The sequence below is a fragment of the Meriones unguiculatus genome, chromosome 5, assembly GCF_030254825.1.
Source record: "Meriones unguiculatus strain TT.TT164.6M chromosome 5, Bangor_MerUng_6.1, whole genome shotgun sequence".
Taxonomy (NCBI): Eukaryota; Metazoa; Chordata; class Mammalia; order Rodentia; family Muridae; genus Meriones; species Meriones unguiculatus.
In genome coordinates, this window is record NC_083353.1 from 114,443,272 (window position 1) to 114,457,826 (window position 14,555).

Consider the following 14,555-nt stretch of genomic DNA (forward strand, 5'->3'; position numbering starts at 1 on the left):
AGGGATGGATCAGAATATCTAGAGCTGGGTGTGGTGGTGCCCACGTAGGAGGTGGGAGGGTCAGAAGTGCAAGGCCAGCCTCAGCGAGATGGTGAGTTTGAGGCCAGCCAGCTTGGGCTAAATGAAACCCCATTTTAAACAAGACAAAACAGCCCTGGGGACCCTTCACAGCCTGAAGCATCTTTACAGGCACGGCCTCCCGAGTCTTCATGGCTTCTCTTTCCCTAAGTTCAATCACCAGGGAGCCAACCAAGGTTTAGGAGGGGGCTGTATGATATACCCTCCTCCCGTTGGTGGCAGAGCCAGGATGGGCAGCTGAAAGAGACCAGATGAGAGTCAGTTGTGAGGGGCTGAGGGTCGGTCGGACCCCAAGCAGGGTAGAAAATTAGATTTGGTTTGCCTCCCGGTTTTGGCTGGGTGGGTAAATATCCAAGAAAGTGAGATTAGAAGGGACTCTGGAGTGGAGGGCGGGGGGGGGGGGGGGAGGGCGCTGCTAAGAGACACAGGGCCATCACCGTGTATCGGATCCCGTCCTCCCTCACTAACTCCTGCTTGCCATCCCATCAGACAGGCTGTCTTCATTCGGTGAATCCGAGAACAGGCTCGGAGGGGTTAGTCCGTGGATCTAAGTTCACCCACCTAAAAAACAAAAGAGTCTGAACCGGAGTTCGGTGAACTTGACTGTCAAACTCTCAAGCTTTTTCACTCAGTGTTAAGTGGGATTGGGGCGCTAGGCTGTGGGACCCGGACTACAAAGTGTTAAAGAACCTCGGCCCTGGTTCCCTCCTCCCTCCTCCCTCGCCTCTCCCCAGGCTCTTCCGGTCCCGCTCTTGCAACACCACCCCCGCCACTCTCCCTTCCCCTCCTACCTCCTCTCCCCTCTCAGTTTTAATTTTCTACAAGTTTCCCGAACTCTGGCTCCTGGTCGGGCCTTCTGGGTTCGAGGTCCTGGAGGACCCGTACCCGGATCTCTGTCTACCTCTGACTTTCGGCTTCTCTAACCTGAGGCCCAGGCTGCCGTCGCCCGGGCCACCTGGTCCGCCCGTCTTACTTCATTCACCGGCTCACCAGCGCTGCCAGTTGCTGCCCCGTCTCCAGCCCCAATGGGGGAGTGAGAGGCCACTGCCGGCCGGACATGGGTCTCCCCACCGTGCCTGGCCTGCTGCTGTCACTGGTGAGATGGGGGACACAGGAGGGAAGGATGGGCCGCTGTCAAGGAGTGGGCTGGCGCGAAGTGGGCTTGTGCTAGGGGGGAGGTAGAAGCAGGGAGCTTCTCTGCCTCAGTTTGCCCCGAGGCTTGCTGTGGCTTACCTGGGGTTGCCTTGAGATGAGGAAGGGAGAAATCTGAGTGGGAGATTTACCGCAGGCCAAGCTGCCAAGCCCGGGGCCTGACAGCTAAGGTGGCCGGTCCTAGACTGTGCTGGGCTGTGGGGAGGCCAGCTGCCGGCCGGTGGAATTGGACAGAGGAGCCTCGTTTCTCTGGCATAAGTTGAACAGCATGGGTCAGGCTGTTGGAAGACTGAGTCGAAGAAGGAGATCAGTTGGTGGGAAAAGTTTGGGATAGCGTGCTTGGGAGTGAACCAGAAATGGCTAAAGCTTGGCAGCCCTTCCGTCCCTGACTTCTCCCTGAGAGAGCTTTTGCCCTGTCTGCTTCCAGACAGGAGGCCTCCAATGGCCTATCCTTTCTTGGCAGCTAGCACCTCTTTTACCTAGGCAGAGTCTCCTCTAGCCCTCTCCCCACAGACCTAAAAGTCAATCTCAGTGTTTTCTAATTCCAGAGGTAAAATTGGGGAAGTTGGTAGCGGTTTGTTTTCGTCACTGGAAAATGTACTTTTCTCTGGCTTTGGCCTTGTCCTCGTGTTTCCTTGTTTCTGTCTATGTGCCTATCATCATTCTGTGACGATCCCTCAGAGCTTCCCTGGCTGTCTGCCTGGGCTTTACAATCTGGGAAGTGTCTCTGAGTCCTGGCCCACCATTATCCCTGAGACCTGCGTCTTTCTCCATGCCCTTTCTCTCTCCCACTCTTCTTTTCCTGTCAATGTCCATAGTTTCCTTCTAGGGCTCCTTTCTGCCTGTTCCCTTCCCTCGTCCTCTAGTTCTCGTTCTAAACCGGTGTTTCCAGAACCCTGTACTACTCCAGTCTGTCTGGTCTTGGGTCTGTGTGTGTGTGTGTGTGTGTGTGTGTGTGTGTGTGTGTGTTTGTTTGAGACAGGGTCTCTCTGTGTAGCCTTGGCTATCCTGGACTCATCTGCCTGCCTGTGCTGGGATTACAGGCATGTGCCACCATGCTGTCTGGCTGTCTGGATGCTTTTCATTCTCCCTCTCCTGACTCCCAGTCTCATTTCACGAACCCCGTCAAGACTTCCGCTTCTGGCTCTGCGACCATCCTCCAGCTCCCCCATCCACTTAATTCTTTTCTCTTTTGGAGTCGATTATCTGTATTTAGGGCTCAGCCTGGCACTCTTACCCACATGAACTTGGGCATGTGATATGACACCCTTGTGCCTTTGTTTATTTCCAAAATGTCTATAACTATCACTATCTCATAGTTGTTATTTTAAGATTGAATATATGCATGTGTTTTTATTCCATTTATTAATCTCCTGCTCTGTGCTAGGCCCTACTTCAGGTGCTAGGATTAGAGAATGAAATCCTGAGGTCAAGTTGATAGTCTTGAAGGGGAATAGTATGCAACAAATAGCAAGGAGCAATGACTGCTTAAGCTTCGCTTTTCTAATCTCTAAGAGCATTAGTAGTCATTACTCAATGGCTGCCAGTGTTTGATTGAGGAAAATGGCCTGGATAGGCAGAGGAGAGATCTTGATCCGGTTGTGGAGGTCCAGGTGGAGATGGGGTACTATGAACAGAAGGACAACCAGAAGACAGGGGACACAGAAGGCTGGTGAAGTCTACATAGAGCTGTCCACGGCTTTGTCAGTACAGAGCGTAGTTCCTAGGAGGTGTATGAGTGAGGAGGAGGTGCTGGGGTCATGAAGGAGCGATGTATGTGGCAAGGCCAACCAGACTTTGCTATTCCTAGTTTAAATATAGGAGTCAAAATGGCTTTAGAACACCCTGGCGGAAAAGGCATGCCAAGGCTTTGTGGCGCACTGTCCTGGAGGCAGAACTGGGGGAGGGGTTTGGGCCATAGGCCAACTGTCTTCTTGCTTAATGGCCTTTGCCTGTCTGCTGGGCTGAGCTTGCCTGCATAGACTCAAAGGCTCACAGTGTGTTTGGCTAGTGAGCCAAAGATAACACAGAACAGTGTGAGCTATGCCCCACCCATCTTGGCATCTCTAGCGCCCGTGCAGGACCTGGAAAGGAGACCTTGACCCTTGACTAATGGCTTAATCAATTAAGGAACAAGAGAGTGATCAGAGAGGAATGAAGGGGGGCACATAGAAAAGAGGAGTTTCTGGCATTCAAAGCTAGGAAGGAGGGAGGGCAGAGGAGTTGGGAGCCTGGGTTGGAGAAATGGAGAGATGGGATTTTGTATTGAAGGTGGTGGTTACAGGAGCTGAACTCCTCAGCTGGGAGTGGAATGGCAGTGTTGAGGAATGTGGCAAAGAGAGAACGGGCACTCTGGGGTGTGTGAAAAAGAATCTTGAGCCAGTCATGATAGTGCATGCCTGTTATCCTAGAACTTGGGAAATGGAGGCAAGAGCTCAGTCCAGTTTTAGCTACATAGAGAACTTGAGTCCAGCCTGGACTACATAAGATCATGTCTTTAAAAATACCAAAGAGAGAGAAAGAGAGAGAGAGAAAAGAATCGTGCATAAGGACCCAGGTGGAGGCCTTTTATTCTCCCTTCCTTCTTTCTTTTCTTCCCTTCATTCCTACCTTCCCTCCTTCCTTCTTTCTTTTGCTATTGTCCAAGCATCCATTCTGCCCAGACTATGTTCCAAATAACAGTGAGTTATCTCTGACATGTGTGCTCATGGAAGAATTTTATCCATGGAAATGATGTTTGAAGCCAGACCCCGGAGGTGCAGAGGGAGATTCACACCCAGTGATACAAGTTGAAGCTTGAATGCAGATAAGAAAAAAAATGTAGGTAGCTTCAGCCCCAGCAGACATTTGAGGTAGGCACATCACTTGAGCCAGAAAGTTGACGTCAGCCTGAGCAACGTAGTGAGGCCCTGAGACCCCGCTGTGGAGCAGAAAGGCAGAAGATCATTGCAATAATAATAGTCCAGGTGTGGGGCAACCAGAGGACACGAGGCAGGGTGGAGAGATTCCAAGAGAAGGACTGACATGTCTCTGAGGACCTTGGCAGAGTTTGCAGCTTTGGTAGCAAGAAGTTGGTGGTGTGGCATCTAGGTGAGGAGACTGGTGAGCTCACTTGGGGGGGCAGGTCAGGCAGGTCGGTGACTGGCCGTGTGGAGGTGTGCTTGAACTGACGGGGTAGCAGTTCTCAGCCTTGTCTTCTAGCTGATTCCAGCTGCACTGGCTCCTTGGCCAGACTCAGGTATGGATAACACAGGGCAGAACTGTCGTAGCAGTTTTGAATGTCTCCCATAGCCAAGTGTGGCTCTGTGGCGGGGGAGGGGGGTTGGTAGTGGTGGGGGCTGCTACTTCCCTACATCCTTGAAAGTGTCACTGGTTCGATCTGGCTCCATCAAATCAGTCCATTCCTTCAGTTCTGCAATCCTGGCTCTGGGTGACCAAGGCATGCTCTGATCTCTTAGCTCAGAAGCGTTTGTGGTCTGTCTGGGGAGATCATATCTACTCATTTGAAATAACTAGCTTCTGATAAGAGCCCAGAGGGGATATGGGCAGTTCGTGTTATTCAGCACCAACAGGTGACTGGGTGGGTATCCAAGGAGCTTGAGTGGGGAACCGTGAGTCATCGTCGGGGGGCTTTGTGGGTGGAAGGTCGGATTGTGGCGGAGTTCTCAGTGGAGGCCACACCGATGAGCTCTTTGCCCCGGAGGTCTTGACATTAAGTGGAACAAACACATTTTTACATAATGAACACATCAGTGCGGGGGACGGGCCTGGTGAGTGGGTCCCCAAAAGGTGGTTGGGTCAAGGTTTGACCACAGGGTCCATCTTGGCTTCTCTGCCCTATTCGGCAGCCCCAGCACAGGAAGTCACACCTTAAGGCCTCCCCAGGCGGAAGCTGAGAGGTAGTTAGATGCCTTGCCTCCTCCTCAACCATCTCTCTTCAGGCACCCCCCAGCTTCCTGTCCCTCCTCTGCTCCAGGCAAAGGCATTCAGGTTTGGGCCAGGACCCTGGACCTGGCTTCCCTGTGCTGTCATTTGCCTCATAATGCAATTGCTGGTAGAGCTAGTGGGTGCCTGCACATGGTACCTACTGACAGACTCTGAGGCTCCCAGATACCCTTGGGGCATGTGAGATATAGTGCTGGTCTGTGTCCCTCTCCATCTCTTTGTTTGTGGATTTTGTTTTGTTTTGTTTTTGACAGGGTTTCCCTGTGGAGCCCTAACTGTCCTAGAACTCTCTTTATAGACCAGGCTGGCCTCGAACTCAGTGATCTGCCTGCTTCTGCCTCTGGGATTAATGCCCTCCATCTCTTCTGACCTTAAGAGGGCTGTGGATTTTGCTCTGTGGCCACGAGGCTTGGGGGAATAGCTTGAAAGCCTCAGAGCTGGCCCTGTTTCTTAAGGATTGTCTTGGGAGCCCCCCAAACCTAATGCAACTGGCCAGAAGCAGGCGGGCTGTGGGAATATTGTGAACTAGGCTGGGAGGGCAGCCTGGGCTTGATTCTTGCTGGAACTGGGGAGTGTCAGGGGGCTGTCGGGGAAGCCCAGGGAGCCAGGGAGCAGGGATCCTGGGATAGGGTTTATCAGCTGAAGATTGTTGTTTAACTTTGAGGAGGTATCCGGGCTAGTCCCAGTCTAAAACGGAAGGAAGGATGTCGGGGAAGAGAGGGGGCTGGTCCTCTGGGAGGAGTCTGCTGACCTGGTGGGGAAGCCAAGGGTCAGGAAGACTTCCCTTTGGGATGGAATGGAAGAGGGAGGCATTTCCCCGAAATCTGTGGGCCCAGTGGGACAGGGGTCCATTGCCTGGCTCTTTTAAGGGGAAAGGATAAAGGGCCCTGACTGGGGGGGGGGAGAGCCTGCTCACTATGGAGAGAACAGATGGGGTTCCATTTGCTGGCTGGCCTTTTCTTTCTGCTGACTCACACAGTCCTTGAAGAGCTGGGGAAGCTGCAGTTCCCTGTCCACTGTCTTACATGCCCTCCCTCCCTGGCCTTAGTCACTGGGGCAGGGCGGAGCTGCTGGGAAAAGATTTCCCTTTCCCGGATTTGGCTTAACCCCCAGAGTTCTGGAAAGGGAGGAACACGTGCCCAGAGAGTCCTCGATCCTTCTCTGGAGGCTCTGTCACCGGCTGAGATCCTCCCTCCAAGGCTGTACTTGGCTCAGAGCCCACCTCTACCTCTTCCTGAGGCTTCCTGCCTCCGTCTGTTGGCTTTGCTTCAAGTTCTCTGATGGGGTTGGAAGGGACCATTGACCTTAGGTGCTCCAAGCATTTCTTCTTCGGGGAAAGGAACTATGCTTTCGTGATTGGGAAGTTCTTATCATAACTAACCCTTCCTGTCACCCTGGAAGCCTTCTGTGCTCTGTCTGTCTGTGAGTGTGTGTGTGCGCGCGTGTGTATAGGGGCTGCACCCCTGCCTGAGAGATTGCTGCTGTTCTTCTGCGTGTGGCTTCTCAGCTCTATGACGGAGGCTTCCTGACCCGTGCAGCTGCTGTTGCCACAGTAGCTCACTTGGGGTGCAATCTCCTTCTAAGAGAGCTGCGGAGGCTGCAGGCAGCTGTGCGTCTAGGCAGCTCCGGACCGTGACCTGTTTGGTTTGCTACTTCTGCATCTGTAATGTGCCATGATGACATCCTTTCTATTGACATGTAGTGGTTCATAGCAGGGGGTGGGGCGGGGGTGAAAGAATGAAGGCTTGAGGGAAACCCAAAACTGGGAGAGATCAAAGAGCAAGGTCTAAACTGAAGCTTTCTCCACACCTGTTTACACCCAGGAAAACCACTTAGCTGATTTAGCTGCTCCGAGCGAGTGTCGCCAAGGTTATAAAACCAGCCTTGTAGAATGTGCTGCTTGGCCCAGGGCTTTGGGACTCCTGGTACATCCTCAGTTCCTGATTTGCTGGTCATCTCGAGGCAGGTCACCAACCCCTGGCTGGCTCTAGTGCGTGATCCACTCGTCTCTCTGCTCAGGCCTAAGCCTTGTCAGCTGCCTCCCCTCCCCCTTTGTCCTTGTCAGCCAGCGGTGTAGCGTCGGTGCAGCTGTGGAAGGCATGGATGCGAGGGTAGGGTTGCCGAGCAAGGCTTGAAATAAATATTTAGAATACTTGACCGGGTGTGTGGCGCAGGGCATGTGTGAGGTCCGTGGTTTCATCCCCAGCTCCCCCCGTCCCTCGACGCACACGTGTTTGTGAACAGGTTATCACGAATCACAGAGTCCTTTCTTTTCCTTCTGCCCACTCCCAGGAATGGCGCTTGCAGGATCGTCGTCCACTTGTGTCCCCATCAGATTTTTGTGTATAGGTACCCATGGGTGTGTCAGTGTGCATGGAGGTCAGAGGTCAACCTCAGGTGTTCCCCTCAGATACCATTCGCCTCATGTTCTGACACAGGATCATTCTCTGGGACCAGGGCTCTCACTGGTTCAGCTAGGCTAGGCTGGCTAGAGAGCTTCGGGGATCTAGCTGCCTGTCTCCTCTCCATTACTGGGATTCCAAGCCCATGCTGCCGTGCTGGGCTTTTTATGTGGCTGGTGGGGAGTGATCTCAGCTTCTCATCATGATTGCACAGCAGGCACTTTCCATCTTCATGGCCGCCCTCCCTGTAGCTCGATCCCCACCCCCACCCATAGCACTTTTTATTAGTGTAAGGGAACCAAAGCTTTGCAGGTCCTAACGGCTCTCCTCGGAAGTGTCCACAGACGGGCACACCGTGAATCCTGCACCCAGGCATAGAGATGCCTACCGCGCTGTAGGACCATCAGTTGGAGGAACTGGCTATAACTGAAGCAGCCTGCTACTTCTGCCTAAAGATGTTTCCTCACAGGGCAGGGGCCGTCTCAGTGGTTCCGTGTAAGACCCCGAGTTCCGCAGTGGCCTCATTCTGAGGCTCAGGAAGGATTCGAAATGCTGCTGCCTCTAACGCCTCACCCCTGACAGCGTTTCCTCTTTCTGGTTCTTCCCCCAGGTGCTCCTGGCCCTGTTGGTGGGGATCCACCCCTTGGGGGTCACTGGACTGGTCCCTTCCCTTGGGGACCGGGAGAAGAGGGATAGTTCGTGTCCCCAGGGAAAGTATGCCCACCCTCTGAATAATTCCGTCTGCTGTACCAAGTGCCACAAAGGTAAGAAAGAGTGGGCGCGGAGAGTCCCCTTGAGGCTTCTTTTGCTTATTTTTGATGGTCCCGAACCTTGGTTCCTGGGAGTCCTGCCCCTTTTTAAAAGAAGAGTATTTATTTTTATTGTTTACACCATACTGCCTACATGTATGCGTACACACCAGAAGAGGGCACCAGACCGCATTAAAAATGGCTAATGAGCCACCACGTGGTTGCTGGGAATTGAACTCAAGACCTTTGGAAGAACAGCCAGTGCTCTTACCCTCTGAGCCATCTCTCCAGGCCCCTGGGAGTCCCCTTTACTTTCCTGTTCCCCTTGGACTTGGGTTTTGTCCTTCAGCTCTCTACTGCAGCCTAATCCTGGCCCATTTCACAGGAACCTACTTGGTGAGTGACTGTCCAAGCCCAGGGCGGGAAACAGTGTGCAAGGATTGTGATAAAGGCACTTTTACGGCTTCCCAGAACCACCTCAGACAGTGCCTCAGCTGCAAGACATGTCGGGAAGGCAAGCCTTGGGAGTGGGCAAGGGGTGTGGGAGGTGCAGGGTCTGAGAAGGTGTGTGAGCACGCCCGTGTGTGGACGTGGATGTTTGCAAGGGGTCGGGATTTCAGTCTGCTCGTGGGGGTGATGGGAACACGTATGGTCATGCAAGTCTGGGCCTGTGCGTTTATGTTACGAAGAGGTTTGTGTGGGAGAAGGGATGCGAGACTCATGTGCCGTTCCCTTTCCTCTTCAGAAATGTCCCAGGTGGAGATTTCTCCCTGCAGAGCGGACAGGGACACTGTGTGTGGCTGTAAGGAGAACCAGTACCGGGACTACTTGGGTGAAAAGCTCTTCCGGTGCAGGAACTGCAGCCCCTGCTTCAACGGCACTGTGACTATCCCCTGTGAGCATCACTTATCCAATCCGGGGCCCCTCCCCTCCTCAGGAGTGTCCTGCCTCTCAGGTGGAAGGTTTCCACTCCTGTCCCCCTCCTGTCCCCAGGAGGTAGCATCTTCTCTGCTCCTTGTTCTCTGGTCTGTGGGTATGAGCTCCTGGAGGCTGCCTGTGTCCTGCCCTTCTTCCTCGCTCTGGCCCTCGGGCAGCAGGCATGCTCTCTTAGTCTTACTGTCTTCTCCCAGGTAAGGAGAATCAGGACACCGTGTGCGACTGCCACGCGGGATTCTTCCTAAGAGGAAATGAGTGCGTCTCCTGCAGCCAGTGAGTATCTGCGGACAGACGGGTTGGGGACCTGGGGTGAATGAGCAGCTGCGGCCGAGAGGCCCCTAGCGGGATTAAGGGAAGCTATCCTACAGCTGGATGAGAAGAAGACTCTGACAACAAGGCATCAGACAGTCCTTTCTCTATCTCCAGTACCTCCGGGGACAGGCAAGGTGGCTTAGGGAGTTAAGCGCTTGCAGCAAAAGCCTGGCCGCCTGAGTTCAGTCTCTGGAATCCAGGTAAAGTTGAAAGGAGAACATAGCGGTTCCACAAGGACATCCTCGAACCTCCCTCCACACATGTGCCGTAGCGTGCAGGGCCTCTGCAGTGCTGGGCAGTTAGGCGGCGCTAACAGCGCTGTTCTGTGCTGCATGCTCTGGTGTGTCTTACTGTCGTTGGCATCTCAGGTTTGATGCCCATGCCACTCGGTCATGGTGACTCCTTCCCAGCCTCCTTAGACAGCCCTCCTCACTGCTGGGGCTCTATATGCTCTTACACAATTGCTTCCAGAGAAGTAACTGAGACTCTGAAGAGTTGAACTGACCTGGGGTGAAATCCCAGCTTACCCATTTCCTGGCTCTGTGCCTTATTACATCTCTGTGCCTTATGTGTCTTAACCTTTAGGGCAAGGAGAGTGGGGGTGGAAGTGTGGTTCAGTGGGAGAACACTGGCCTAGCAGTCAAGACTACAGGTTGGATACCCAGGATCCTGAAACCCTGAAACAGAAAAAAGCGTGCGAACCAAAGCTGTTGACTTTCTGTTTTGGTTTGTTTGTTTGTTTTGTTTGTTTTTTTGTTTTTCCATTCAGTTTTATCTCAAAAGGGCTTGTGTACCTAATCCCATGTTTTTTCACCCTGATATCTGTGAGGCAGAGGGGAAAAAAAAGCCTTTCCCTGTTTGCAGATCTGCTGAGAACTTGCATTCTTCTGCCCGACCCCCTATCCCCCGAGTGTAGTTTTCTCATCCCCTCTGCCCTGTGACAGCTCTCAGTGAGGGGTCCTGGGCTGCCCCTGTGATAGGCAACCTCTCATGCCTGCGTGAACTCCAAAGTCAAGTGCTGTAAACAATGGTGCCACCCAAGGAAAAGCCTCTCTGCTTCTTGCATTAGCCATCTTTCTGGGTCTGTGGCTTCACCTTAAAACAAAGAAGAGCTTGTTTGGGCTCAGAGGTTAAGAGCACTGGCTGCTCTTCCAGAGGTCCTGAGTTCAGTTCCCAGCAGCCACATGGTGGCTCCCAACCGTTTATAATGAGATCTGGGAACATGCAGAGAGAACATTGTACACATAGTAAATACATGTGTACTTTTTAAGAAGGGCTTGTTTTGCCTCATGGTTTGGTTCAGCTCACGGTGTTTGGCTCTGTTGCTCTTGAGCCTGCATGGCCGAGCCATAGCATCGTGATGGGAGCACACAGCCGAAGCAGAGTTGCTCACGTCACAGCAGCCGAGAGGTGGAGAGGAAGGATGTGGAGTGAGGTCAAAGGCAAGCCCTCAGGGATTTAACTCTTTCTAGGCCGCATGTCCCAGAACGCCGGGCATCTAGCCTTCAACACATGGATCCCGGCAGGACGTTTCAGATCCAAACCATAGGCCTTTCAGTGCCACAAGCCCACCATCAAACACAGTGATAAACTCAGTCCGCCGAGGGCTGCCATCTACCAAGCACACACCATGTCAGGACTAAGGACTTGACCCAAGAAGTCAGAGGTAGCATGAGCTTCATGGCACACTGGGCCATAAAAGTGAAATGGCTTGTTTGTGTCCTGTTACTAGTCAAGGACTGGAATGGAACTTTCACTCTGACCATAAATGCCTTTAAGTTTTATTTTTAAAATATTGATTGTGAAATCCAGGCTCTTTGCATGATATTCATGGAGCCCTAATAACCTCAGCCCCATAACCATTTTATTTATTTATTTTTAATTGTTTTTGTTTTTCCAGACAGAGTTTCTCTGTGTAGCTTTGACTGTCCTGGACTCACTTTGTAGACCAGGCTGGCCTCGGAACTCACAGCAGTTTGCTTTCCTCTGCTTCCTGAGTGCTGGGATTAAAGGCATTTGCTACCACAAATTTTATTTTATTTTATTTTATTTTATTTTATTTTATTTTATTTTATTTTATTTTATTATTTACTCAGGGTTTCACTGTGTACCCTTGGCTGGCCTGGGACTCACTGTGTAGACAAGTTTGGCCTTGAACTCATAGAAATCTGCCTGCCTTAGCCTCTTGAGTTCTGGGATGTGCCACCATACCTGACATTTAAAAAATACTTTTAAAAAATTATTTTTATCTCATGTGTATGAGTGTTTTGCCAGCATGTATATGTTTGTACCGTGTGCATGCCTGGTACCCTCAGAGGCCAGAAGAGGGCATCAGATCCCCAGAACTGGAGTTATAGATAGTCTTGAGCAGTCTGGTGACTAGTTTAAACTTATCAGCATTAGAGTCTTGCCCTTTCCCTCCCTTTCCCCTTCCTTTCCCCTCTACCCTCTTTCTTGACACGGTCTCTTGTCACCCAGGCTGACCCCTGACCTTGCTGTGTAGCCAAGGGTGACCTTGAACTTATCCTCTTGCCACTACCTCCCAAATGCTGAGGTTACAGGCCTATGGTTCCACTCCTGGCTGTCAACAGCCTTTCCAGGATCCCTTCCTCAACCTGTGAAATAAAATGGTTGTATGGTGGACTGTTTCCATTCTTCTGCAGCCGTTCTCAAGGAGGGTTAAATTCCATTATATGAAGAGATGGCATAAACAAAAACAAAAACAAAAAAACAAACAAACCAAAAAACAGTTGCAAAGAACTTCAGGATGTCAGGATTCACCAATGTCGTCTCTTCTTTCAGTTGCAAGAAAAATGAAGAGTGTATGAAGTTGTGCCTACCTCTGTCTGCAAATGTCACAAACCCCCAGGACTCAGGTGAGGCGGCATGGCCTGGTGCCCACGCTCGCCAGCTGGCTGTGACTCCCTAGCCTCCCTCCACACTCCCCTCCCTCGCTCTCCACCTTCCCCAGCCCTCAGTCTCTACCGCTGCCTCACACTGATCACCCTCTCTTCTGTCTGCAGGTACCGCAGTGCTGTTGCCTCTGGTTATCTTCCTTGGACTTTGCCTTTCATTCTTTATCTTCATCAACCTAATATGCCGATATCGCCGGTGGAAGCCCAATGTCTACTCCATCAGTGAGTGTGGCCTTTCGGGGATAGAGGGTGTTGGTGGAGATGTGGGAGGGGATGGGGTGAGCAGGATGGAGATGAGGAGTGGTCCCTTTGTTCATGGCTACGGACTGGGCATAGAGTGGCCCTGGGTGGTGGGAGGGAAGCCATATTGTATCAGTACTTCTCTTGTCCCCTGGGGCCACAGAGACCCTGAGGCATGACACCGCAAGTCCCCAAGGCCAGGGCTGAGAGGGAAGTGAAATTCATGATGCTTTGTTTCTTTTTTCTCAGTTTGTGGGAATTCAGCTCCTGTCAAAGAGGTAAGAGGAAAACTACCCCGATTTCCCCGACTGTTCCTTTCCCACCCCTGACACCCAGATTGCTTGAAAAGGGGGTGGTGGGCTCCCTTAGTTCCTCTATCCCCACCCCCATAAAGAGTAAAGAACCTGAAGGAGCTCTTTTTCTTCCCCTACTAATGCTTTGCTTTCCCTCTTTCAGGTGGAGGTTGAAGGAATTGTTACTAAGCCCCTAACTCCAGCCCCTACCTCAGCCTTGAGCCCCACCCCTGGCATCAACTCCGTTCTGGCCGGCAGCCCCACCCCAGGCTTCGGTCCTATCTCCAGTACCCCCAGTCCCACCTTCAGCCCTAGTAACTGGCCCAACTACACCACGGTCATGACACCTATAAGGGAGGTGGTCCCAACCCAGGTTGCTGACCCTCTCCTCTATGCATCCACATCCACCACCCCGGTTCCGGTCCCCACCCCTGTTCCGAAATGGGAAGACTCCGTCCACCCGCGTCATCCTGACAGTGAGTTCGGGCTCCTGGCTGGGGCATTACTCCTGGAGGGGATCCGGCAGGGTGGAGGGCGCGAAGGCAGGGCTGCCGCTGGAGGCTCACGGTCCTTGTCCCCAGTTGCAGACCCTGCTACACTGTACGCGGTGGTGGACGGCGTGCCTCCGACCCGCTGGAGGGAGTTTATGCGGCTCCTGGGGCTGAGCGAGCACGAGATCGAGAGGCTGGAGCTGCAGAACGTGCGCTGCCTGCGCGAGGCTCACTACAGCATGCTGGAAACCTGGCGACAACGCAGGCCGCGCCACGAGGCCACGCTGGACGAAGTGGGACGCGTGCTTTGCCACATGGACCTGCCGGGCTGCCTGGAGAACATCCTGGAAAAGCTGGGAAGCCCCGCCTCCTCGTCCGCGCCCCGCCCCCTGCGATGAGGCCACACACCCGCCTCAGGGGAGGGACTTGAAGGACAGCCCTTGCTGGGAGCCCTGCTTCCCCGCGGACCTCCTCTTTGGGTGAAAAGGAGGCGGGACCCTCAAAGGAGCAGGCTCCAGCTGGCAGCCACGTCCTTGGTGCTACCCCCTCGGTTGTACAGTAGCTTTTCTCAACTGCCGAGGGCAGCCCCCAGAGCGGCCACTTGTGCGTGGCAGCGAGATGTGCCTGCCATCTGCCGGCTGAGGGTGCCAGAAACCAAAATAGGTGATTGTAGAAAGGGACGCTATATCTCATGCCCACTTGGGAGGCACAGGGCCCAAGCAAGGCTTCGCATGGCCTTCCCAGTTGGTTCCTGGGCCTTTTTTCACAGTAGATAAGCAATCCTTGTATCAATTATATCACACTAATGGAAACTCAGCCTCCTTTTGCTCCCTGCCTGGATGAACAGCTGAACTGTCTAGGTAGGGGCAAGCACAGAACAGTGCGGTCTCCACCTGGGGCCCGTGAGCTCTTGTAAATACACTAAAATTCTAAAAATGACCTCTGACCCTGGAAAGAGTGGTCTGTGGATAGGAGAGGCTGGGCAGAGCCCAGCATCTGAAGAGTGGCGTGGAAAGTCCAGCCATCCTGTTAGCCATGCGGC

General features: G+C 52.9%; 1 protein-coding gene across 1 annotated transcript; it reads left to right on the top strand.

The window, feature by feature from the left end:
- The first annotated feature begins 823 nt into the window (after positions 1-823).
- On the top strand, positions 824-14,452 carry Tnfrsf1a (TNF receptor superfamily member 1A). Its single transcript, XM_021637028.2, has 10 exons — positions 824-1,174; positions 8,188-8,341; positions 8,712-8,840; positions 9,072-9,221; positions 9,457-9,535; positions 12,377-12,450; positions 12,598-12,711; positions 12,979-13,007; positions 13,186-13,498; positions 13,604-14,452. Exons 1-10 carry the CDS (start codon positions 1,136-1,138, stop codon positions 13,909-13,911), a joined length of 1,389 nt encoding a protein of 462 aa, XP_021492703.1. The 5' UTR covers positions 824-1,135; the 3' UTR covers positions 13,912-14,452.
- Positions 14,453-14,555: the final 103 nt, after the last annotated feature.